The following is a 27172-nucleotide window of genomic DNA, read 5'->3' as shown; positions in this document are numbered from 1 at the left end:
TAGCTCCATTTAGAAAGCTTCTCCCTAATCTAATAGCTTTGCCTGTCTATCTAGAACAAAAGCTTCTTGGCTTTTATTTAATATGGGGATTTTTTAAAAAAATAAGGCATCTCTAATATAGACTATTTGAAAGAAAAAATATTTCACTTTTATCAATTGTCTGCCTGATCTAGCTTAAAGGCAAGTTTGGCATATAATCTTGTAAAGTAGATCAGTATTGTTATATCCCTACATTGTAAATATTTCTTTGGAGAAAGGCAATAGAAATTGAAAAAGGTCTCCCAGGATCATCTCATGAAATTGTAGTCAAAGCTGTGTTTCCAATAGAAGAGAATATTTATAGCTCAGGGTTGAACTGCTGAGAAGTGTTCCTTGGTGCTCTCTGAGCTTGGTTGTTTTCTGGCAGATGTTACATTATCCAACTAGGTAACATCATCAGTGTCAGAAGGAAGGAAGATTGGCTCTCTGTTTATATATAGTGGGCTTGCCCTGATGATATTACTTGGTTGGGTAATAAAATATCTGCAAGAAAACAGCCAAGCTCAGAGAGTACTAGGAACCTCACAAAGCTGTGTTTTCCAAATTCATAAGACTGGGTGGCTTGAATGAATGAAAAGTGCTTTTGCTATTCTCCCACCCCCATCCCAGCTAATCTTACTTACACCATTAGTGCGTAGCTCTGAAATTGGTGGAGGATGAATTAAATTCCCCTTCTCAACGCTTGGTCTACTTCTGAAAATGTTTCATATAGATCAGGATTCTCTAAACTTAGCAAGTTTAAGACTTGTGGACTTCAATTCCCAGAATTCCTCAGCCAGCCATAAATTGAAATCCATAAGTCTTAAGGTTGGCTGGCTGAGGAATTCTTGGAGTTGAAGTCCATAAATCTTATGGTTGGCTGAGTGAGGGATTCTGGGAGTTGAAGTCCACAAGTCTTAAGATTTGGTGGCTTAGGAATTATGGGAATTGAAGTCCATAAGTCTTAAAGTTGCCAGATTTGGATGCCCCTGATATAGATTGAATGTACATCTTGCATTGATTGAATTAAAGGATTACAGGGTCATAAAAAGCAGGGGATTATTGAAACTGTAATTGAAGTGTGATATTGAAGCACTTGCTGGGATAGGCCCAAGCAATAAAAAAATCATGGAACCAAAGGAACGGTGTGTGTGTGTCCCTGTGTGCATCTCTGTGTGTTAGACCTCTGCCCTCTTCTTCCCCAGGAGGAGAAAATGTTCAGCTCCTGAAACAAGATCTCAATCTCTCTCACGAGTTAATAAAATGCTGGCAAGCTACTAGTCATTTCTCTTGGTTGATTCTGCGAGGTTGCACTGTGTGGCATTTGTAAGTCAAATGTAGGAGCTTGCTTTAGAGCGTGGGAGTCTGCCTCGGGATATATTTGAAGGCTGCCCTTCCTTCCATCAGACTGTGAAATCCATTAAATCCCAGAGAATGGAGAACACCCCTTGCAGAGAAGACATCTTTTCAATAGGAAATCTGTAAGGGACACCTCCTTTGCATGATTCCTGCACTGAGCAGGAGATGGAAGTAGATTTTCAGATTTCAGGTTAATAGAGTTGGAAGGGACCTTGTAGATCATCTAGTTCAACCCCCCCACCCCCACCCTGCCCAAGCAGGAGACCCTACACCATTTCTGACAAATGGCAGTCTAGTCTTTTCTTGAAAGCCTCCAGTGATGGAGCCCCCACAACTTCCGAAAGCAACTTCTGTTCCACTGGTTGATTGCTCTCACTGTCAGAAAATGTCTCCTTATTTCTAGATGAATAGATGAGTTCCCTTCTCATTTTTTAGCCCTTCTTATGTAATAAACTTAATAATATATGCAGGTACTTCTCTACTTATGACCGTTTGTTCAGTTGCCACCGTTGTTAAGTGAATCACTGCAGTTTTTAAGTTAGTAACACGGTTGTTAAGTGAATCTGGCTTTCCTCTTGACTTTTCTTGTCGGAAGGTTGCAAAAGGGGATCACATGACCTTGTGACACTGTGACCCTCATAAATACATGCTGGTGGCCGAGCGTCCAAATTTTGATCATGTGATCATGGGGATGCTACAAATGCCATAAGTGTGAAAAACAGTCATAAGTCACTTTTTTCAGTCCTGTCGTAACTTCAAGCAGTCACTAAACGAATGGCTGTAAATCAAGGATAACCTGTATAAGGACTGATGTCTTGCGCAGGGGTTTGGAGGGGAAGACCTCCAAGGTCCCTTTGAACCCTAGGATTCTAGGATTTCCCAACCTGGAGTTGGAGTATCCTGGATTTGCAGAATAGTAGAATTGGATGTTTTTCTTTTCCTAGCATTGAAGCACTGTAGGAGAAGGTACCAGTGGGGTGCCAATCTGTAAAGTACCAATTGAAATTATCTAATCATGTTTGTTGCTGGAAATTTGTTTGGAATTTGCAAAGAGCAGAGGTTTCGGAGGAACTAAATGTTGTGGGAAGAAAAGGAACAAGAAAATACAAGGAGCTCAGAAGTCAACAGAAAATAGTATAAGCTGTTGTGATGCAGATGAAGGAATCATTGTGACAAAATGGATGGGTTAAATGAGGTTAGGAATAGAAGAAAGATACATGGAAAAAACAAGAGAGCAGAGCCAAACGTTCAGAAAACATGATTTGGCTGGAAAAACCAGTTGCCCTACCTGCAAATCTTTCAATTCTGAACTGTTTCATATTTGAAACACACTGCATGAAGTTCAAATTGATTGGTTATGTGCCATCAAGTCAGTGTTGCCTCATAGATAGGTTTTGACAGGTTGATAGGTTGAACTGTGGAGTCCTTGGTGCTTTCTGAGCTTGCTGCTTTTTTTGTAGATGTTTTATTACCAAACTAACTAATGTCATCAGTGCGAAGGTGGGATTTGCTCCTGAGCAACATCTGCAAGTAAACAACCAAACTTGGAGAGCACCAAGGACTCCAGAAACCAATAGATGGAAATATTTGTAGCTCAGGATTGAACTGTGGAGTTCTCGGTTCTCTCTGAGCATGGTTGTTTTTTGGGAGACGTTTCATTGCCCAGCTAAGTAACATCAACATTGCTACAGTGATGATGTTAGCTAGCTGAGTAAGGAAATGTCTGCAGGAAAACCACCAAGCTCAGAGAAGACAAAAGTCTACATAGATAGATAGATTTTTTTTCCATGAAGGTCTGTCCTCTACCTTGATCCATCAGACCTTCCAACGGTTCTCCCATTGCCACTGTAATGGAGTTCACGCACCTGGCTGCTAGGTATCCGTCTCTTCCCTTCCACCTTTCCCAGCGTTACTGCCTTCTCATTTGTCTTCACATAACGTGTTCAAAGTCGGATAGTTAAGAGCCAGGTCACTTGTGCCTCAAGTGACCAAATTCAAACAGCAGTTTGATTATTTGTGAGGCATTTCTGAATTGACTTCAAACAAAGCTGTTTCAGACTCAGAGAGATGCCTTTAAACTTGGGACAGAGAATTGGGAATTCAAGATGTTTGAATTCAAAACGTTTTGTATCATCCTTGGGTTTTTCACGTTTTCCCATTTCTTTAGAGCCCTGGTGGCGCAGTGGTTAGAATGCAGTACTGCAGGCTACTTCTGCTGACTGCCGGCTGCCTGCAATTTGGCAGTTCGAATCTCACCAGGCTCAAGGTTGACTCATCCTTCCATCCTGGTTGGTAAAATGAGGACCCAGATTGTTGGGGGCAAGAGGCTGACTCTGTAAACCGCTTAGAGAGGTCTGGAAACCACTTATGAAGCGGTATATAAGTCTTAAGTGCTATTGCTATTGCTATTTAATGAAAGAAAGGCCTCCTCCTCAGTTCAAACCAGTTGAGGCCAAAATTTCTGGTGCTAAGTGAGACATTTGTAGAATAGGAATGCAATGCAATCCAATACAATAAACTTTATTGTCCCTTTGAATGTACACTAATCGGCCTACATCAAAATGAAATTTCATTGCATACAGCTGTCAAAGGGTCACCACTCCAATATACACTACATAACCATGACAGAATAAAATAAATACAAAATTGTGCATGTACCCACCTATATTATATGACACAGAGAAATGTTAAGTGAGTTTTGCCCCATTTTATGACTTTCCTTGCCACAGTTGTTGTTAAATTAGTAACACGTTTGTTAAATCTGGCTTCCCCGTTGACTTTGCTTGCCAGAAGGTCACAAAGAGGGGGATCACATGACTCTGGGACACTGCAACCGTCACAAATATAAACCAGTTGCCAAGCATCCCAATTTTGATCAAGTGGCCATGGGGATGTTGCAATGGTCATATGTGTGGGGAAAAAAGGTCCTAAGTCACTTTTTTCAGTTCTATTGTAACTTTGAACCATCACTAAGCGAACTGTTGTAAGTGGAGGACTACCTGTATTTCAAACCCAGCTTTTATTTCAGCATCAGCTTGAAAACTCAGTTTGGGGCAAAACCATCTGAAACAACATCAAGGGTTTTTTTTGACTGTGCTCCTTTGGCAAAGAAAAACTTCAGTCTGGAGAACAGATGTTTGGCCAATTTTGTCCAGCAAATGATCCAACTCCTGGCGGCGGAAAGCGAGAGTGTATTTCAATTCTCTGCAGTAATAAGATTAAGGAGGTTTTTCGGGGATTTGAGAGGCTAGATGAGAAGAGAACTCCTCTATCCTGTAAGATCTTTCTTTCAAAGCCAGAAAAGATGCCTTTTGGCCAATAACTAGATTTTTCTGAAAGCTGCTTTGACTTTGGAGGGAGAAAAAAACAGAAGGGTGGGTGGGGAGATAAATATGAGCCCTGTGTTTCTGCATTCAGTGGCACAACAGCCCATAAACTGCATGGCCATTTAATTTATTTCCCACGCAATCACTGCCAGTCCTTCTGCCAGAAGAGTAGCGATTAAAGTCATCTGAGTTTTGAGCCTGTGGTTCTGCCTTGGGGTGAATGAGGGGGACCTATCAGATCTGCTTCTTCTCAGATAGGCATGTAGGCACTGTCTGTTCCAGAAACAACTGCTCCCAATGAGAAGGATAGGCACAGCCCTAACTTAGAATAGAATAACAGAGTTGGAAGGGACCTTGGAGGTCTTCTAGTCCAACCCCCTGCTTAGGCAGGAAATCCTATACCATTTCAGACAAGTGGCTGTCCAATCTTTTTCTTAAAAAACCCTCCAATGATGGCACACACACAACTTCTGGAGGCAAGTCGTTCCACTGATTAACTGTTCTAACTGTCAGGAAATTTCTCCTGACTTCCAGGTTGCTTCTCTCCTTGATTAGTTTCCACCCATTGCTTCTTGTCCTGCCCTCAGTTGCTAGAGGAAGTACAAAAGTAAAAATATCCTCTAGTTTTGTGTAATTCCGCTGAGTATTTTTGGCATCCGAACAGAAATACCTTAGCTTCTTCAAGGGATGTTTTTGACTAGAGCAGCCTTCAGTTGAGAGATTTCCTGATGATTTCCCATCAAAATACAGGTAGTCCTCGACTTATGACCACAATTGAGCCCAAAATTTCTGTTGGTAACAGAAACGTTGGTTAAGTCAGTTTTACGACCTTTCTTGCCACAGTTGTTAAGGGAATCACTGCAGTTGTTCAGTTAGTCAGATGATGGTTAAGTGAATCCGGCTTCCCCATTGATTTGGCTTGTCAGAAGGTTGCAAAAGGGGATCGTGTGAGCCTGGGCCACTGCAGCCGTCATAAATACGAGCCAGTTGCCAAGCGTCTGAATTCAGATCATGTGATCATGGGGATGCTGTAATGGTCATAAGTGTGAAAAAATGGTTATGAATCATTTTTGTATGTTGTAAGTCAAGGAATAATTGTACAGGTGTTCTTCACCTTATGACTGGTTGCTTAGCAACCATAACAAAATTACGGCCTACCTGAAAAATCAGGGTTATGTTCGTGCCCTCCCCCGGCTTTGGGCACTCAGCAACTGAACCATATATACAGCGGTTTACAGCATCCCATGATTACATAAACGTACTTTATGATGGTTTTGCTAAAAACCAGAACTGAACAGATGATCTCTTAAACCTGAGCCAGCCGTGTGCAGCAGCAGCCAAAAAAGCTAAGAGAATCCTGGGTTGTATAAACAGAGGCATAGAATCAAAATCACGTGAAGTATTAGTACCGCTTTATAAAACCCTAGTAAGACCACACCTGGAATAATTTATCCAGTTTTGGTCACCCCCATTACAAAAAAGATGTTGAGACTTTGGAAAAAGTGCAGAGAAGAGCAACTAAGATGATTAAAGGCCTGGAGACTAAAATATATGAAGGACGGTTCCAGGATTTGGGTATGGACAGTCTAGAGAAAAGAAGGACCAGGGGAGACAGGATAGCAATATTCCAATATTTGGGGAGCTGCCACAAAGAGGAGGGGGTCAATTTATTTTCCAAAGCACCTGAAGGCCAGACAAGGAACAATGGATGGAAACTACCGGTCATCAAAGGAGAGAAGCAACCTGGAATGAAGGAGAAATTTCCCAATAGTGAGAACAATTAACCAGCTTGCCTTCAGAAGTTGTGGATGCTCCAACAGTTCCTTGTCTGGCCTTCGGGTGCTTTGATCCCCCTCCCCTCTGTGGCAGCCCCTCAAATATTGGAAGACTGCTATCACGTTACCTCTGGTCCTCCTCCTTGGACTGCCTTCTAAATGGGCTGCCTGCGTACCGTCTGTCAGAGATGCAGAGGATTGAATTGGTTGCTTCTTTCCAACCCTAGGATTTTGTGAAATAAATATGTGCAGGGCTAATCTATTATTGATTTCCTTGGCTGTTAAGGCCGCCGGCGGAAAGAGAGCATCATACAGAGGGCAGGTTGTGGAAGGTTGCAGAAGTGAGTCACCTGGGAGTTATCCCCACTGAACCTCAGGGGGCTGGCCACTGGACAGGAACTGTATTGCAGAGCCTGCTTCGTTTCTGCAGGGATGAAAATCTGTTTGGTTTGGATTTGGTTTTTTTAAAATCTGGATAAAAAACTGTCTCCCACTTTAGAGTATTTAAAAAAAAAAAGGCAGGAGCCCTAATCGGCTGGAAAATAAACTGAAGGAGGAGATATTTACATCTTAATACAGTACTGGCTTTTCAAATTCTCCATTTTTAATCATTGACTGACTTTCAGAGGCTAAATACTCCTCCAGGATTCCCCTCCAAAGGGGTGGGGGGGTGGGGGGGTTTGCAATACCCCTGTCTCAGAATCTATTCCCTCCCCACACATGGTTTGTGATTTGGGTGCATTGTACAAACAGCCCAGACTGCTAGTCTTTTGCAAAAGCATATACTGTAAAACTGGTAAATGCAGCACACGCTTTTGCTATGTCTGTTTCAGGTTTTTGTTTTTTTGTTTTGTTTTTAATTTCCCCTCCAGGTTTATTTTACTCTGTGCAGCCACCACTGCTTGCTGATGCTTTTAATCACGCAACACCCCATAGGGCTCGAAATTCTCCACGGCTCCCCGTCATCTCCCCACCTCTCCCTTTTTTTTCTGTTTGCAAGGCATTGTGGTGGTTTATCAGAAAGGTAACTAGAGAAAAATCATTTTCTGTGACTCCTGAATTATGTTCCGTGGCTCCCAGCACTCTTTCCCAAGGAATCTTGTCTCAGGCAGAATCTGTAGAGGTTCTTGATTATCTATAGAAAACTTGGAATATATGTTGCCCCCTGTAAGACACCTGTTAGGGCTCACCTGAATTGCCTTAACACTACATATTTCATTCCCTTTTTTCCTGAACTTCGAAGAAATGGAGAAGATGCTGAAAGTGGGTGATTCCTTATTTGCTTGACAGTTCCAAAAGTCACCAATAAGGGGGAATGTTTATAGCTCGGGATTGAAATGAGGAGTCCTTGGTATCCTCTGATCTTGGTTGTTTTCTTGCAGATGTTTCAGAACAACAGAATAAAAAATTGGAAGGGATCGTGAAGATTCAAATTCTCCATTTTTAATCTTCCAATCCAACCTCCTGCTGAAGCAGGAGACCCTACACCATTTCAGACAAATGGTTGTCCAATCTAAAAAGCTTCCAGTGTTGGAGCATCCACAACTTCTGGAGCCAAGTCGTTCCACTGATTAATTTTCTGTCAGGAAATTTCTCCTCAGTTCCAGGTTGCTTCTCTCCTTGATTAGTTTCCATCCATGGCTTCTTGTCTTGCCTTTGGGTGCTTTGGAGAATAGGTTGACACCCCCCCCTTCTTTGGGACAGCCCCTCAAATATTGGAAGACTACTATGATGTCACCCCTAATCCGTCTTTGCATTAAACTAGACATACGCAGTTCCTGCAAGCTTTCTTCATATGTTTTAGCCACCAGTCCCCTAAATTCATTACCCAACTAGATAACATCATCAGTACTAGTCCTACCGTAGCACTGATGATGTTACCTAGATGGTCAACGAAACGTCTGCAACAAAACAACCAACTCAGAGTCCACCAAGCACCCCTCAGTTCCAAAAATTTGCAAGTAGCCTTGGCAATATAAGAGTAAACTCCCCCTCAACTGCAAACAAAAGTGATGGTATTTCTGAGCGTTTTTCTAAACCGTCCTTTCCCCCCAAAAAGTAGTGCTTTGTTGTCCTTATTAAATATGTATCAGGTTTCGTGTAGAAGGAACATTCACCTTTTCCACAGCAGTCTGATGAACCGCAGCCCCTAAATTTGATTATATTCCTTTGGGGTGAAGTGAAAACTGAATTTAAGGCAGTGACTTCATGCCTTCTTAACATGGGAGCAAATCCCCACTGAAGTCAGTGCTGTGAAATCAGCTTATATAACAGACATATATTACACGGGTTTCTGGACAATAACCTTCATTAGATGCCTAAACATAACAAGGTACCGGAGTCAATCACTTTAATGTGGCAACATGAACATTTCTCCAAACTGTTGCTATTTCCCAGTCCACACCTTCCTGCTGTGAAAGGGAACGTTGTGTGGAAAATTGTTTTATTGGTATTTTAATACAACTGCATTCTCCTTTCACTATTTCTTCCTTCCCTCATCTGCCCTGACAGTATCAGGCATCAGTCTTGAGATCCAAATCCAATATATATATATATATTTATTTATGGGGTGGCCACATTTCCACCTACGTTGTTCAAGTTGCACATTTGGAGGGGAAAGTTCTCCAAAGCTATGAGTGTGCTTTAATCCAAGAAGGAAAAAAATAAATAAACGAGGTCCCTGGCTTATTAGTAATAGCAGGGCTCGGATGGGTTCCCTGGAATGGAAGGTAAAAAGTTATCCACCAAAAAACAAGACAAAGCTCTACTCAAGGAGCAAAGACGATTTTTTTTCCCTTGGTCTCTTGCACAGAGGTGGTTATAGTTTTGGGTTTTTTATTTTTTTTTTAATTTTGTGTTTCTCCCCCCCCCCCAGACCCTATAATGTAGCAGAAACTTAGGAGGGGGGCAGATGCTTAGCAACTGACTTTCAAAAGCCCCATCTCTCTTAATTTGAATTGTAGTTTTATTTTAATTTTTTTTAAATGAACAGGTCCCATGGCCTGCAAAAGTTTGAATCCCATTGAGCTAATAGAAAAAAAGGGGCCTCAAATTAGATGGATGATTTCAGGAGGAAACAGTGTGCATTTCCTAAATTTTACAAGCATTTCTTAAGTATAAAATTTTGTGGCTTCTCTTCCGCCCCGCCCCCCCGGGAGATTTTTTTTTTTTTTGGTCCCCTTCTCCAGGTGCCAAGACAATAATTTTGTCCCTACTTTCTCCAGGATAAGATTGAATAATCTAAAATAAATGACCTCCCTCTTCTCCTTTGCTTTGGGAGATGTGCTAACCCCAGTTAAAGGATGACAGGCGGGGAGGGGGTACGGACCTTTTTAGCCCTAAAGAGAATTTATTTCTCCTAAAAAGGAAAAGAACTTTCTGCTTTGCTGGGCCAGATCCTCAGATGGTTCCTTAAAGAGGGATGTTGCCAAAAAAAAAAAAAATCTACTGGATGGCATCACTTAAATCAGATTTCTTTTCTGTTCCTGCCCAATTGCTTGTAGCAATTTATCTTTTCAGCATAAAAGATGGGCATCTATGACAACTTTACGACTGGGAATTCTTGGAGTTGAAATCCACAGATCATAAAGTTGTCATAGTTACCCGTCCTTCCTCTTCTCATAGGTGGTGGCAACTTTGGAAAAGCCTCCACAGATTTATGCTGCACCCCTACACACACTTGTTCTGTTCTCATTCCTCCAGACACCCCAGCTCTACCCCTCCCTCCCTTTGATGTGGACGAGAGTAAGGGTGTGTGAAATTTGACAAGGATAATTTTTATAGCCGACACATTTTATTCCTGGCACCTTGGCATCCTGGCACTCCAACATGTTATGTTTCCACTTTATTTTAGGACTCTGCTTTGCCCTTTCTTGACCTGACCTGTTAAGCCCCACTCCCCTTTTGAAATGGCTAGCAAGGGATTGTGGTCAGAATGTCTGTGTTCGTTCCTCCCCTTGCCCATTTTTCCTGCTCCTCGATAAAATGCACATTTTCTGCTCTTCTGTGTTGAGATTGGGGCCATAACGGGGAATTTTCTTTTTTGAGTTCCAAAGGACACAATTTCGAGCCCTCAGTTTTTCCTTTCCACTCTATCCCACCTTTTCTAACCGTTCTTCCATTGCAGTTATTTCTTTCTTTCTTTTTCTTTTTTGTCATTCGACTAGTGACACATCTTTCATTTTATTCCAAACTAATGGCTTCCATTGAAGGAGAATTTCTCCCTCCCACTCCCCACATATCTTCTCTTTAACCCTCCCAGGTATGCTGAACCATCCACCAATCCCCATTTCGGAGCTGGCAGATCACACCGAGCACCTGAAAGCCAACGATAACCTGAAGCTGTCTCAGGAATACGAGGTACAAGGGGAAAAGATCGGGTCCGGTCGAAGGAGGTGGGAAGCGACACCAAGGATGAGTTGGGAGCTGAAAACCCTATTGGGAAAATCTTCCTTTCTGCTCTGAGTCATAAGCGCTAATCAATGATCAGTTCCATTTGCCAAGAGGGTATTCATTAGATCAAAATCTGCAAGATTCTGCAGATTTTGACACAAACACCCACCACCATGCAAATTACCCTTGTGTGCAAAATTTTGGCCAAAAAAACCTAAAGCTTCCAATGACTTTGTGCACACATCCCTGTAGTGTATCTTTCTCTTGTTAAATTGCTAACACCACAGTTGCAACCGCAAGAAACTATTCTTATAGCAAGGTCTTGGCACCTAGACAGCGGGGCCGAGATGATGTAATAAGTTCCCTAAGCAACAAGGAGGATTAGGGGACTCAAGGATAAAACATAGGATGAACGGTTGCTGGAACTGGATATGTCTAGTCTTATGAAAAGAAGGACTAGGGATGACATGATAGCAGTCTTCCAATATCTCATGGGGTCCAACAAAGAAGATGGAGTCAAGCTATTCTCCAAAGCACCTGAGGGCAGGACAAGAAGCAATGGATGAAAACTAATCAAGAAGAGAAGCAACTGAGAACTAAGGAGAAATTTCCTGACAGTTAGAACAATTAATCAGTGGAACAACTTGCCTCCAGAAGTTGTGAATGCTCCAACACTGGAAGTTTTTAAAAAGAGGTTGGATAACTATTTGGCTGAAATGTTAGAGGGTTTCCTGCTTGAGAAGGGAGTTGGACTAGAAGACCTCCAAGGTCCCTTCCAAGTATTCTATTTATTCTATTTAATAGATCCATTGAAGAGATAACCCGCTGCTCCCCGAACGTCCCCAGCCTGCCTCATTAATATCATAAAAATGAAAATAACAAGCACCGTTGTTAGAGACGGGAGTTTCTCACTGTTAGCCGTTGGAAGTGTGTGTTTCGATTTGAAAGTGTGTTCTGCTAAGGGTGCAGGTTGCACTCCATCTGCAGAGCTGCTCTACTGAATTTGCCATTTCTGAACTTGATTTGCTTGATGAATCATTTCTAATTTTTGTTTAAAAGGGAAAAAAAAATCATCAGCTCTAAAGGGGTTGTGCCCACACCACATGCTTAACATGCTCCCTGGATTAACCCGTTTGTTGGGAATGCAGTATATTCAATCAACTTAAACCATTTTGGATACAAAAAAAAAAAAGCCCAAGCCATAATTAAAACTATAATCATGTTTAATTTGTCGAAAGCAGCTGCTGACCACGGTTTAACCTGCTGATTTAGGTTACGAAGAAGGTCAGGATGTGGTACCAGTGACGTTACGCAAAAAAAAGAAATAAGAAATATCAAGATCCCAAAATGAAAGAAGGAGATGAGAAAAACAAAAGGAAATATGGTCATCCTCGACTTATAACTGTAGTGGAATCTGTCCATCACAGTCATATGTTGCGAGAGTCGTAAAGCTTTTTTGTGTCGGTCATTAAGCGAATGCCACATCCATTAAGCAAACATCATGATTCTTTGCTAGGGGTGTGGTTTTGTCAATAACAAAGGTAATTCAGAGCTGAAGAAGCTTCTTGGATGAGAAGCAAAACGTCTTCAAAGAAAAACCAGAAAGTACAATTGCCTCTTGAAAAAGCACCTTTGGGACAAAGATAATTACCAGTTTTTGGTAAAACAGTTGTAAAACAGAGTCAGTTTAGTCTAGTTGTTAAAGGCACCAGACTAGCAACCAGGAGACCATGAGTTCCAATCCCACCATCGCTTTGAGAGCCAGCTGGGTGACCTTGAGTCATTTTCTCTCAGCCCAGCCCACCTCACAGGACTATTGTTGTGGGGAAAATAGGTGGAGGAAGGAGTGTTAGGTACATTCGCTGCCTTGAGTTATTTGTAGAAGTAATGAAAGATAGTTAGACAGGTGAAAGAAAGAAAGAAAAAGAAAGACAGACAGACAGACAGACAAACTCCTCCTCTGCTTGTCTAGGAATAATATAGACCATGTTTTGCAAATTTGACCTCTTGAAGATGGGTGAACTTCAGTTCCCAGAATTCCCATTTTTGTTTCTTTGAAGGAGTTAAACATCCTTATTTTAAGAAAGAAAAAGCAGCTCTATCTGTGGGAATGACTGGAGGAAGGATGAAACAACGCAGCCGAAAAGATCTGGGGAAACGGAGAAATAAAGTTAAACATGGCCTAATAATAGGAAGGGCGATGAGGCAGGAGAGAGAGATTAAAAAACCTTGCCCTTGGGTCGCTTGGCAGAGATGGAGGCCCGCCAGTGGATAAATTCCAGCACAATTCAGAGATAACTCCCCAAATCTGTTTCCAGCGAGCTCCAAGCAGTTTTTACAGTGTATGAATTGCTAATTGCCCAAGTAGATGATCGGAAAAGATTCTCATCTCTGCAGGGGCCTTTTCTAACCCATCTCAGCATTCGGGCAGGGCAGGCGGGCTGGCTGGCAAGGAGAAAGCTAATGTATTCTCTCTGCCAAGGCTTATTGCCATTTCCCCCTGGTGCCTAATCTGCATAATGTAATATCCAAAAGTGCTTTTTGGCTTCCTTCCAGGACAGCCACCTCCTCCTAAACTGCAGATTGAGACTGTTAAAAGAAAGAAAGAAAGAGAAAAGAGAGGGAGAGAAGGAAGGAAGAAAGGAAGGAGAAGGCAGGAGAGAAAGGAGGGAAGAGAGGAAAGAAGGAATGAAGAAGGAAAGGAAGGAAACAGGAAGGGAGGAGGGAGTGAGGAAAGGAAGGGAGGAGAACGAGGAAGGAAAATGAGAGGAAGGAAGGAAGGAAGAAAAGGAAGGAGGGTGGAAAGGAAGGAGAATGAGGAAGGAAAAAGAGAGCAAGGAAGGGAAGGAAGGAGCATGAGGAAGGAAAAGGAGGGGGCGGGAGGAAGGAACTTAATGAAATTAACAAGGTGCAGAATTCAGAGCAAGCAACAATCCATTTGCAAAGTCCTTGTACAAGGGGCTTCTTTTAGCACCTCACAAGGATTTATGGTGCAGCTTCTCAGAGGCTCCTGAGTGTAACTGGTGGGATGCATTTTTAGTCTTAAGGAGAGAAGGACGTCCGCCTTGTTCCATTCAAACCGAGCCCTGCTGCTGGCATAAAGCCTTGGATGGTTTCCAGAATCTAATTGGGGAGCTGTGGATTGGCAAGGTCCCTTTACCGCATCCCTGCGACTCCTGCCCTCCTTCCTTCCCTCTCTTCCCTGCCCTTGTTTACCCACCAAACGGCCTCTTTCTGATCAAACGGGGAAATTTTCCACTTGGCTGCCATCCACGTTTAATTCAGCCCCTTTGGAGGGTGGTGGGGGGTGGGAATGCAAAGTTGCAGTCTTGAGGCACGCTTTGGAGAAGAAGAAAAAAACAATAATATTTGTGTATCTAGCTTTATGTGCTTTAGGATGATGCAATGAAAGCCTGGAATTTCAGACTGGGTATTTTTCTCTCCCCTTTTTTTCTTCTTCTTCCTTTAATAGCTTCTAGCTCTCCTGAGGTGGAGACAAAGCTTCAAAGCATGTGGATCATGCATATATATATATATAATATTTCTTCGTTGGTTTGATTGCCTTTTCCCAGCTCTGGTCAGGCCTCTATAGTTTTAGGGGTTTTTTTTGAGTCTGTTTTTCTCAATGCAGAATTTTGATGATTTGCTTGAAGCGTAGAACTGGCACAGCCATGCTTTGAATTCCAGAGTTTGAAAGGCCATCCCATTTAATCTCCTGAGACGTTAGGAAATTCTCAATTCGAGCATCCTGACCACGGCTCCATTCAGCTTTTGCTAAAATAAATCCTTTAAAAAAAACACACACACAAACCAAAAAACCCCGCTTTCTTCTGAGCCATATCCTTAATTTCGTATTGTGTTTCCGATTGGGGTGGTCTTGTGACCCCAGAGGGCTCAATTGTTTCCACTGGGATCTTATCACTGAAAACATATTTCCTCTGACTGGGTCCTTGTCTGAGCTCCTCTTAAACCTCTCTCCTTCAATGAGTTTGGCTGATCTTTTTTTTCTTAGCAGCCCACTAAGCTGATAGCTAGTTTAACCTAATGATAATGAGTGATTACAGAAGAAATCTGGATGGGCCGATCAGTGAATCAATGAAGTAGCCAACCAATTAATGAAGTGGGCACCATTCTGGCCAACACACCTGTACAGCTGTCTATGGAGATTCTCAAAGAAAAGAGCCTTGGTACTACAGTGGTTTAAAGCACCCTGTTATTAACACAGCTGCCTGCAATTTACTGCTGGTTCGAATCTCTCCAAGGCTCAAGGTTGACTCAGCCTTCCATCCTTTCTAAGGTAGGTTAAATGAGGACCCAGTTTGTGGGGGCAATAAGCTGACTTTGTATAAAATATACAAAAGTATGAAGGCTATTGCTTAGCGCACTGTAAGCCACCCTGAGTCTCCGGAGAAGGGCGGCATATAAATCAAATTAAAAAAAAAAAAAAAAATCATCCAGCTCAGGGTTGTCCAAAGGTGCTTTTTCAAGAGGCAGCTGGACTTTCTTTGTTTTTCTTTAAAGACATTTCGCTTCTCATCCAGTTGAAGAAGAAGCTTCTTGGATGAGAAGTGAAACGTCTTCAAGGAAAAAAAAACAAAGAAAGTCCAGCTGCCTCTTGAAAAAGCACCTTTGGGGCACCTGTTCAGAATCTCCCAAATGATGAGAACATTATTTTTGAGTGAAAAGAATTCAGTCCCACAATGTCAACATACTTCATCACATTTTCGTTTACCCTGATTACCCTCATAGATCCACTTGTAACCTTTCACTGTTCAACCGTCATAGTGATTACACTTACAACCACAATTTAGCCCAACATTTTTGTTGCTAGGCAAGACAATTGTTAAGTGAGTTTCACCCCGTTTTAGGACTTTTCTTGCCACAGTTGTTAAGCGAATCACGGCAGTTGCTAAATTAGTAACAAGGTTGTTAAGTGAATCTGGCTTCTCCATTGAATTTGCCTGTCAGAAGGTCACAAAAGGGGATCGCATGACTGGAAAACTGCAACTGTCGTAAATATGAGCCCGTTGCCAAGTGTCCTAATTTTGATTGTGTGATCCAATGGGATGCTGCAATGGTTGTAAGAGTGAAAAACAGTCCTAAGCCACTTTTTTCAGTGCCGTTGTAACTTCGAACAGTCACTAAACAAATTGTTGTAAGTCAAGGACTACTTGTATTTGGAGAAAGAAAGAAGAGGTACTTTCTCTTCTCTTCTTGCTTCCTTGATCCAGTATTTTGAAGATATAACTTCCACAATTCTACAAAAGCCACCCTGACTGAAGATTGGGGACAATTTCTAGCATTTTTGGAAGGCAGCAGATTGAAGAAAGAGCCTTAACCATGAATTTGAAGCGGAAAAGGAAGGTCATTGTGTCTTAATAAAATTTCTTTTCTTCCGTCTCTTCTAGTCCATCGATCCTGGGCAACAGTTCACTTGGGAACACTCCAACCTCGAGGTGAATAAGCCCAAGAACCGCTACGCCAACGTCATTGCCTACGACCATTCTCGGGTCATCCTCCTCCCGATCGAAGGTACAGATGAAATTGGGGAGGGAGGGGAAATGGGTTGTGGGTTGACTTCTTCAGAAGCAAAGAGTCCCGTCGTGTTTTTTTTTTTGCTGTCGAGAATTTGCTCTTCCTGTACAAACCTTAGATGAACTCAAGAGGGCTTCCTGTTCTTCTCATCCACCATGTTTAATCTACAGTGATCCTTTAAGTAGGAGAGTGTAGAGGATCGGAGCTTCTTGGAGATGGGAAAAGCTCAGGGCCTGGATGGTTGTGATCTTGCATTCTTTACTACTGTATCATCCTGGTTGTCCCAAAGGTGCTTTTTCAACTGGAATTTCTTTGTTTTTCCTTGAAAATGTTTCACTTCTCATTCAACAAGCTTCTTCAGTTCTGAAGTATTAAAGTTCTGAGAACAGAACTGAAGAAGCTGTTTGGATGAGAAATGAAACATCTTCAAAGAAAAACTAGAAAGTCCAGTTGCTTCTTGAAAAAGCACCTTTGGAACAACCATGACTGGATGACTGAGAATCTCCATAAATATCATTCTGGTCAGGGGTGGGTTCTACTTAACTTTACTACTGGTTTGCCTCACGCCCATGCACGCTCTCTTCGCTCGTGCCCACGCACGCTCTTCCGTGCATGCGCAGATCACGTACAATGATGTCCGGGTCAGTGGGCGGAGCCTCCCACTGGTTTTACTTCCGGTTCTTGCAAACCGGTCCGAATCGGGGGCAACCCACCACTAGTCCTGGTTCTGGGGGTTCATAACTGGGGTATCTTTCCTCCACTAAAATTTCATTTTAGGAATAACAATGTTAGAGCTGACTGACCCTTGACTGGGTTGCATGTCCACTTCCCCATTATATACCAATAATTCCAAAGCTTCCTGACTTCTTAGCTTCTTAACAGAGTAATAGAATAACAGAGTTGGAAGGAACCTTGGAGGTCTTCTAGTCCAACCCCTTGCTTAGGCAGGAAATCCTATACCATTTCAGACAAGTGGCTGTCCAATCTTTTTCTTAAAAAACCCTCCAATGATGGCGCACACACAACTTCTGGAGGCAAGTCGTTCCACTGATTAATTGTTCTCTCTGTCAGGGAATTTCTCCTTCATTCTAGGTGGCTTCTCTCCTTGATTAGTTTCTTCCACAGCTCAAAGCTCACCCATCCTTCACATTTTAACCATTACTGTGGGGCCTTTCTGGTGCCACCGATGAACCAAATTTAGGAGCAAAGTTTTGAGTCATTGGATAGATTCAAGATTGAGTGCTTTCTCTTTAGCAGGGAGTCAGCATGGTTCTGTGATGATAAATCTCTTGGACCGACACAGGATAATTAGAAATGTATCTCAGTATCTTTCCATAATGTTTTTAGCTATTGCTTTGACCGCACAGGCTGAGAATCTTAGAAATTGAAGTCCAACAGGTTGGAAAAGGCTGGGATAGCCATTTTGATTGCTTTGTTCCTTGGTGATTGGTTTGTGGTCCTTCAAGTCCTTCTTAACTCCTGGGGACTACATAGATAGGTCCATGTGGTTTCCTTGGTAACAATTTTAGAAGTGGCTTGCCGCAAATAGCTTCTTCCAGCAATGAGAGGGAGAGGGTGTATTTAAGGCTACCCAGCTGCCAAATTCTCCAGGACTGGCTGGAGACCCCAAATCTTTCCTACTTACCACCTTGAGGAACAAGACCATAACTTGCAATCTGAAATCACCCAATCCCGTTCCTGCTCCTAAGTAGCCTCCACAAGAACCAGATCAGCTCCACCTGTTCAGAAGATTCTCCTGATGCTTAAGCCATTCCCCTTTATGGATTCTTTTCTGCCTCTTGACCGTTGCCTTGTCCTCTGGATTAAGCGGTAACAAATTTGAAGTGATGTCTTTTTCAGGCTACAGCCGGAGCTGTTGGAAGTACTGTAAATGGCTTTAATGGCTATGCTCCCGCTCCACTTTGAAAAGAAATAACAAATTAATCTGATCGGTCAGTTTGGGTTAAAGGGGGACCGTTGGGGATCCCTAAAGGTTGATTCACCGGAGTACGAGTGAGTTTGAAGTTTTTCCAAAATCCATTTGCTTTCCCTGATCTTACCGAGAATGAGGGCAGGATGCAGGAAGGAAATATGTGACAAAGATCACATTTATCTTTCCTTTCAGTTCAAGTACAGCTAGTCCTTGACTTATTATTTTAGTTTAGTGACTATTAGTTTAGTGACTATTTGAATGGCATTGAAAAAGTGACTTTTGACAGTTTTCTTACGACCGTTGCAGCACCCCCGTGGTCACATGATCAAAATTTGGGCATTTGGCAACAGGCTCATATTTATGACAGTTGCAGTCTCCTGGAGTCACGTGATCCCCTTTTGCAACCTTTTGACAAGCAAAGTTCACGGGGAAGCCAGATTCACTTAACAACCGTGTTACTTACTTAACCACTGCAGTGATTCACTTAAAAAAGGTCTTAAATGGGCCAAAACTCACTTAACAACTGTCTTGCTTAGTAACAGAAATATTGGGCTCAAATGTGGTTGTTCGTTGAGGACGATCTCTAATTCTATTTTTGGCAGGTTTCGGGGGGGGGCATGTGATTCTTTCGGCCACAGTGTGAAAAGGGGTACCAATTTTGGGATTTTCTGTCTGCCTAAACCCTAAACAGACCCGACCCTGCCTTATGTAGCCTTCTGCACAATATGGGGGAAACAATGCATTTTTTTCCAGAGGCATCAGGAGAAAGAAAAGGATTTTCTTTTAATTACAGAGTGCATTCAAACCTTCAGCCTCCTTTTTTGAGCAAAGCAGGCTCTTTAATTTAAAGATATGTCAGGTCAGTGCCGCTAACGCTAGGCTGCTTTGTCTTCCGTGTTAGCGGAATATAGAAATCCTTTCTGGAAGGGGCCGAAACAGACTTAATATGTAAGGTTGCTCTCGTTTGTGCAGCAGAGGTCAAACTGATAGGTATGGAGTTCAAAGAAATTACCAGCATGGCTGTGTCCAGAGAAAAACGTTACTCTTGGGGGATTTTGCTCGGCCCTGCTTTCCGCAAACTGGCAGCTCAGAGCAGCTGTCCTTTCTGATGGCGGAGCTGAACTCCATAAAGCCAATAAGCGCCATTAAACTTTCCAAGGGCGAAGTTGATAGAGGGCCTTGGACAAAATGGATTTTTTAATCTGCATCCCCGGCTCCTTTCAAAGGCTGGCTAGGGTCAGGAGCAGCCTCTTTGCAGCTTAACCTCTTTCGATTGCTTTGCTGCTCTCTGGGTGCAAGGTAATTTCATGGACTCGGGGTGGGGCAAGGAGGGGAGAGGGAGGGGAAACTGTCGGGGGGAGCTTGCAAACATTTGACTGAATTTCAGGGAGGGAGGGGTGTTTGGAGAGCTTGTGCCGGTCCTTTGCCGATTTGTTTAGTGCTGTTGCATAGTGACATGAAAATGGAGGGAAAGGAAAAGAAAGGAAAGGAAAGGAAAGGAAAGGAAGGGAAAGGAAAGGAAAGGAAAGGAAAGGAAACAGAAACAGAAACAGAGTTGGAAGGGACCTTGGAGGTCTTCTAGTCCAATTCCCTGCTCAAGCAGGAAACCCTATACTATTCCAGACAAATGACTGTCCAGCTGTCCAGTCTCTTCTTAAAAACTCCAATGTTGGAGTCTCCAGTGTCTCTCCTTGATTAGTTTCCACCCGTTGCTTCTTGTCCTGCTTTCAGGTGCTTTGGAGAATAGCTTGACTCCCTCTTCTTTGTGGCAGCCCCTGAGATATTGGAACACAGGAAAGAAGGAAAGGAAAGGAAAGGAAAGGAAAGGAAAGGAAAGGAAAGGAAAGGAAAGGAAAGAAGGAAAGGAAAGGAAAGGAAAGGAAAGGAAAGGAAAGGAAAGGAAAGGAAAGGAAAGGAAAGGAGGGGAAGGGAGAGGGAAAGGGAAGAAAAGGAAAGGAAAGGGAAAAGAAAGGGAAAATTTCCCTTCCCCAAGGAAAGGCTTGTGCAGAGAATTATATTTCTTTAGTTGACAACTAAAGGTGTGGCTGTAGCTCACTGAATTTTTAAAACCTGGCAATATTTGCTTCCAGACTGTCTCCCTGTCTCTCTGCAGCTACTGGTTTGGAGAGGGTGGGATTAATTGTGCGGTTCTCAAAAAGTCCAGGAATTGATCAAAGACTTTGGTTCCAATATGGCTATTCTTCTTTTGACTGCTCCACATACAGGCATCCTAGGGAGCGACTACATTAACGCCAACTACATCGACGGGTACCGCAAGCAGAACGCCTATATTGCCACTCAGGGCCCTTTGCCGGAGACCTTTGGTGACTTCTGGCGGATGGTTTGGGAGCAGCGTTCCGCCACGGTGGTGATGATGACAAAGCTGGAGGAGAAATCCAGGGTAAGAAAAAAAAAATGCAGTCAGTTGGATGGCGCTCCTGCCTAACTTATTGTGAAAAGTTAAGAACAGAGAGCCGAATGTGGGATCCTTGGTGCTCTCTGAGCTTGGTTGTTTTCTTGCACATGTTTCATTACCTAACTAGATAACATCAGTGTTAGAAAAGAGTGGATTTGCAGAGAGGAGAAAGAAGAGGGCGAGGTGGGGGAGGGAGTCTGTGAGATCCTTGGTGAACTCTGAACTGCTCTCTGTTTTCTTGCAGATGTTTCATTACCCAACTAGGTAACATCATCAGTGCTGAGCACTAAACTGCAGGTTAAATCCAAAAATGCCAGGGAATTTTTGGAAGCTTGGCATTGAGACAAATTACTCATCAATAGACATGTATGGATAAACCACATTTACACATCATTCAAAGGAGAGAGGAAAAAAGACTAAGAAGGAAACAAAAAGAACAGAACAGATTCTCCCCAGGGATCCAACACCCAGATAAGCAGAGATTAACACCAGACAAACAATAAAGTAGAAATACCCTAATCAAGAAATTCCCAAGGGAAAAACCACAGCCCCACCTGCACTGACTATATAAATAGGCATCAAACCCTCCTCTCCCTCAGACTGATGATGTTACCTAGTTGGGTAATGAAACATTTCCCAGAAAACAAGCAAGCTTAGAGAACACCCAGGATCTCACAGTTCAACCCTGAGCTACAAATATTTTCCTCTATAGATAGTCAAATGTTCCGGTCCAGTTTTAGGGAAGGCCGTTAAATACAACCAAGGGCCTGTGCCTTTTTATGTGTGTCATATGTGTAATGCATGTAAAAGGGCACAGCTTTGATCCTGCAGTTGTGAAGGTGACAGCATTCCAGCCCCTAAATTAGCGGGGTGGGGGGGGAGGTGGCAGAAATTTTTAAAAAGTAAAGAATGGGGCTGGAATGCTGTCACCTTCCTTATTTCTTCGCAAATGAAAAGCTTTTTCTGGTTTAATATTTTTATACTTATTACATTGTAATACGTTTATTACATTGTCACCTTGAAGAGGTGAGATATACACTGCTGAGAACTGTTTGTCATTAGAGCTTCCTCGAAGCCTAGTAAAATAATTAAATTAAGCTGAGCCAATGAATGAACATGAAGGAATTTTATGTTTGGGGGTTTTCATGCAAATGTTTTTTTAAAATCCATCCCAATTTCTTTTGTTTTTCTCTACCCTGTCGCTGAATTTTAATGTTTTGATCTCTCTGTACTGATCCATGACCCTTGCGATTTATTGACATTTTATAAATGAGACAAATTGATCGTATCTCCAATGGGACTGAATAGTTCTGTAATTAAAGATCAGAGGAGAAACTTCTAGAGTTGAAGTGGGATTCAAAATTCAGTTCCCTGGAAATGAGACTTGAAAACCACAAGGCCACTTCACCCTGAAATCTCAGGTGTGACCTGAACTCAATTTTTTTTTAGCGTAGGCTTCAGGATTTCACAGTGCCAAATTTTAATTTCTTGTAACCTTTGGCATGTCCACTTAGAAAAGACAGACAGCTGACAGTCAGTTGGTGATCTCTGATTTTGTGGGTCAAACATGAGCAAGTTCAGTGTATCCTTATATTTTGTTTCTTCATGTTCAGTTTTGTGTTTGTCCTGTGGAGCTAATTATGTAATACAACCCATATATTGATCTTTTTTTCAGATCAAGTGTGACCAGTACTGGCCAGGCCGGGGCACAGAGACTTACGGGATGATCCAAGTGACCCTGTTAGATACCATTGAGTTGGCCACATTCTGTGTCCGCACCTTCTCTCTGCACAAGGTGAGAACAAGGCCTCTTTCCTTTGGTAAGTTTAGTATGGAGAAGAGAGGATGGCTGTCTTTAAAGATCTGAAGGATCAGAGTTCTTCAGAGTTGGGCTGAACAGAGAGACCAGGAAGCAAGTAATTTAAAATGCAAAGGAGTAGACTTCAGGAGAGTGTTCTGATGGTAAACGCAGCCCACCAATGGACAAACTGCAGGTCCTTGATTTACAACCATTCATTTAGTGACCATTTAAAGTAACCACTCTCAATTGTGGACGTTAGTGGAGGATTACCTGTATACTGCTACAGTATCCAGATGATCATTTATCGAAACATCTCCAGAAAATCCATCCATCCATTCATCATCTGTCTATCTGTCTATATCTCTATCTACGGTATCTGTCTATATCTGTCTATCTATATCTATTGATGTCTGTCTGTCTATCTATCTATCTATCTATCTATCTATCTATCTATCTATCTATCCCCCACTTTTATTATTTTACAAATAACTCAAGGTGGCAAACATATCTAACACACCTTCCTCGGCCTAGTTCCCCTACAACAACCACTGGGAGGTGGGTTGGGCTGAGCGAGAGGGACTGGCCCAAAGTCTCCCAGCCAGTTTTTATGCCTAAGGCAGGACTAGAACTCACTAACTCCCGGCGATTGATTGACCCAAAGTCACCAGCCAGCTTCTGTGGCTAAGGCGGGACTAGAACTCACAGTCTCCCACTTTCTAGCTTGGTGCCTTCATCACTAGACCTTTTGATCGTAGAACAGAAGGCTTGGAAGTGCCCTTAGAGTCACTTCAATTCCTTGCCCAGTGTAGCCTTCAGCAAAGGGGTCCACCACCTTTTTAGGCAGTCTGTTTTACTAATGGAGGAGGCTGTTCCTATTAAATAATTCTGAGACACAGTTGTCCCAAAGGTGCTTTTTTCCAAAAGACAACTGGACTTTCTTGTTTTTTTCTTTTTCCCTTTTGAAAACATTTCACTTCTTATCCAAAAATCCTTCCATTCCCCACCAGTCAGTTAGAACCGAAGAAGCTTCTTGGATAAGAAGCGAAATGTTTTTCAAAGGAAAAAAACAAACAAAGAAATCCAGTTGCTTTTGGGGGGAAAAAAGCACCTTTGGGACAATCAGATTGGTCATGTGACTGGTCTATTTGATGATTTTATGACCGTGATGGACAAGCTCCCTTACGGGTCGTAAGTCAAAGACTGCCTTCATGTGATAGGAACAACAACCAATTCAGCCTGTGTTTTCATTTGCTTATAAGAGATTGTGCAAAGTGAGTACATCATGCCATCTTCCCTTCTGCTCTGCCTCCACAGAACGGTTCCAGTGAGAAACGTGAAGTCCGCCAGTTCCAGTTCACCGCCTGGCCGGATCACGGTGTTCCCGAATATCCCACTCCATTTCTGGCTTTTCTCAGGAGAGTGAAAACATGCAACCCACCTGATGCTGGCCCCATCGTCGTGCACTGCAGGTAATCCACGCCAATCCTTTTGGGGCCCCAATTGGTGGTGATGCTACAAGATGAGGATTTTTTTTTATTTATTAAATTTATTTGCCATCCATCTCATTTTGAAGTGATCCGGAACAAGGTTTGCCTTGGAAACTAAGGAAAGGCATGGATTCTTTTTTAATCACTTTTAGCAGTAAGGACATCGGGGAAATCTCTTGCCCATCGTCCTCTTTGCTGTGGGGACTAACGATTGGTGGGAGCAGACGGAGGGCATCTGCTCCCACCAGCCCTGGGTATAGGGTATAATGATGGCCTACTTCTCAATTGTGCCAGTATGCCCCCCTGTAATAAGATCCAAACTTTAGTGGTCCTGAAGCAGTGGTGAAATGCTACCGGTTCGCACCGGTTCAGGCGAACTGGTAGTAAAAAAAAGCTACCAGCTCCTCCGAATCGGTATTTCCGATGATCACCTGTGCTGCGCAATTTAAAATTGCAGGAAATCCTGCTTTCTAGTGAATCTAAATCATGCGGCACAGTTGATCCCCCCCCACTGTTCTACTTACCTTCCCAAGGCTCCTTTTGGTGCGTACTACACATGCGCGGCCAGCGAACCGGTGGCAAACCGGTTCAGATTTCACCACTGTCCTGAAGGCAATATATAGGGCAACATTTTACTCCATGACAGAAGCTGAATTTCTCTGCTCAAAATGGGGATCCGGGTATGCAGTTGAATTTAATTCTAATTTGCATGAGGAACAATAGCCTTTACAGCGCGTGGATGAAATCTAACACTAGGATCCATTTATCAAACCTTGACAATCAAGCAGGATCCGGAGATGTTTATTTATAATTAAGGAGGACATTCTTATAGCAGTGAGATTTGGATGAAATTGTCTGTGTGAATATTAACCTTTTCCAAATGTAGTCATTCAGGACTGTTATCTGAGCTTCTTAATAGCGTTCTTTCTACATCTGACATCTGGGCTATGAGGATCAATCTGTTATGCTTCTCCCCACAAAGCTAGGCTGAAACCAATTAAACGAGCACAGAAGAGTCCAAAAACTTCGAAGGAATTTATCACAGAAAAGCTATAATCAAAGAACCCCAGGAATTGCCGTGTAGCAAACGAGAGTCCTGTTTATATCAAAGCTCATGTCTCTCTTACCTGAACTGTGGAACGGGCTGGAGACACCCTCTGTTTTGAGGAGAGGGAAATTATTTCTTGTTTTGGAAATAAACAGATCTAACTATGTCAGAACGAACTCTCGCCGAATCAGACCAAGTGGGGGGTGCCACCGGGGGGCGGGGGGAAGAGAGGAATTACAGGCAGGGGATGATGGAATTAGAATTAGATGGTGGAGGGATTTTTTTTTTTTAATTTAAAAAGAAAAGAAACAGCTTCTCGAATACAGACAAATTTTTAAATCTGCAAATGAACAAAGCACAGGTAGCCCTCAACCTGGAACCAGAATTTCCCTTGTTAAGCAAGGCGGCTGTTAAGTGAGCAGAGCCTGATTTTATGACCTTTTTGCCACAATTGTTGAGCGAATCACCGCAGTTCTTAAGCCAATCACATGGTCATTAAGCAAATCCACCTTCCCCCATTGGCTTGGCTTGTCAGAAGCTGGCTGGGAAGGTCACAAATGACCCCAGGAAGGCTGCAACCATCATCAATACCTCCCAGTTGCCAGGTGCCCTGGATTTTAATTAGGTGACTATGGGGATGCTACGACAGTCATAAGGCCGAGGACCTTTTTTCAGCAACTTGTAACTTCAAACAGCTGTTAAACAAATGGTTCTAAATGAGTTGCAGACTGGGAAATTTCAATAAATTGTTAGATGCTCCTTCCCCCTCTGCCTCTCCCGCCCTCCGGCACAGAGAAATTGGATGTACAGTGGAGCATTCCTCACAACGCTGCAGAGATCCCTTGGCATCCAACCCCCCAAAATGTGATTTCTTTTTCGTTTTTTAAAAAAACGCCCACCTTTTCTCCCTTCCCTTCAAATGGATTACTCGGGAGACCGAATGCTTTGGCAGCACACAAACTTAAAGAGTACAGGTAGTCCTTGACCTACAGCAGTTCATTTAGTGACTGTTCAAAGTTACAACACCACTTAAGAAAGTGACTTATGACCATTTCTCACATTTATGAATGTTGCAGCACTGCCCCCGCGCCTCCCCCCCTGGTCATGTGATCAAAATTCACACATTTGGCACCTGACTCACACTTATAACCTTTGCAAAGTCCCAGGATCATGTGATCCTCTTTTACGACCTTCTGACCAGCAAAGTCAATGGGGAAAGCCAGATTCACTTAACAACTGTGTTGCTAACTCAACAACTGCAGTGATCCGCTTAACAGCTGCGGCAAAAAAGGCTGTAAAACGGGGCCAAACAAATGTCTCGCTTAACAACAGAGATTTGGGGCTCAATTTTGGTTGTAAGTCGAGGACTACCTGTAATAACAACCAGAATGTAGCAGGAACGTCCCCATTGCAGCCACCCACCTCTGCACCTCATCCTGTTCTGGAAGCTGTTATGCAGGTGAAATGCACCAGAAAGCACCCCGTGGCACTGATAAGTCAGTCGGTGCGCCTCCCCGTCTTGTGCTCCCTCCCTGGCACACGTTGCTCCGATCTCAGAGAATGACAATCCATCCAATTTCTTGTGAAACATAAACCCCGGAGCTATTGGCTTGTTGATTTCGCCCAACCTACACTCTCCTGACGGATGTAATATAAGTCAAACAGATCGCCTGCTGCCCCTAAGTCACTTCTGGTTTTCAGATCAGACAGCAGGAGGTCACTAGATACAGCCATCGAGATGTCAACCGCGAGTCAACCTAAAAAATGGTTTTTCCCTTAAGCACCACACATAAACATCCCCGGTTAAGGAGCCAGACTGAAAAGGCCTGATTTATCCCCATGTAGGTAACCCTCGAAGTACTCACTTAACAACTGTCTGGTTTACCAGTGGAAATTATGGGCTGAATTGTAGTCATAAGTCAAGGATTACCTGTATTTCTACAGATGACCTTGATCCATCTACGACCACCTTAACAGGCAGGCACAAAGGAAGGACCATATAATACCTCTTATGATCATAAATATAATGCCAATTCTATCAGAAGCTTAGCATGCATTTCCATCTCTATTCTTAGCCATTTA

At 42.8% G+C, this 27172-nt stretch overlaps 1 protein-coding gene across 15 annotated transcripts in view; it reads left to right on the top strand.

Annotated features, from left to right (window-relative positions):
- The window catches only part of PTPRS (protein tyrosine phosphatase receptor type S), a 332155-nt gene that overhangs the window by 288262 nt on the left and 16721 nt on the right, over positions 1-27172 (top strand). For all 15 annotated transcript variants that reach the window (XM_087871720.1, XM_087871557.1, XM_087871358.1 and 12 more), the window contains 5 exons: positions 10740-10837; positions 16279-16402; positions 20564-20739; positions 22430-22549; positions 23870-24024. In XM_087871720.1, the coding sequence (XP_087727846.1) occupies positions 10740-10837; positions 16279-16402; positions 20564-20739; positions 22430-22549; positions 23870-24024 (673 nt within the window). The remainder of the gene's footprint in view (positions 1-10739; positions 10838-16278; positions 16403-20563; positions 20740-22429; positions 22550-23869; positions 24025-27172) is intronic.

Source organism: Pantherophis guttatus, chromosome 1 (genome assembly GCF_059756535.1).
Source record: "Pantherophis guttatus breed Tessera chromosome 1, ASM5975653v1, whole genome shotgun sequence".
Taxonomy (NCBI): Eukaryota; Metazoa; Chordata; class Lepidosauria; order Squamata; family Colubridae; genus Pantherophis; species Pantherophis guttatus.
Note: the sequence above shows the minus strand (reverse complement) of the source record. Positions and strands in the feature narration are given on the sequence as shown.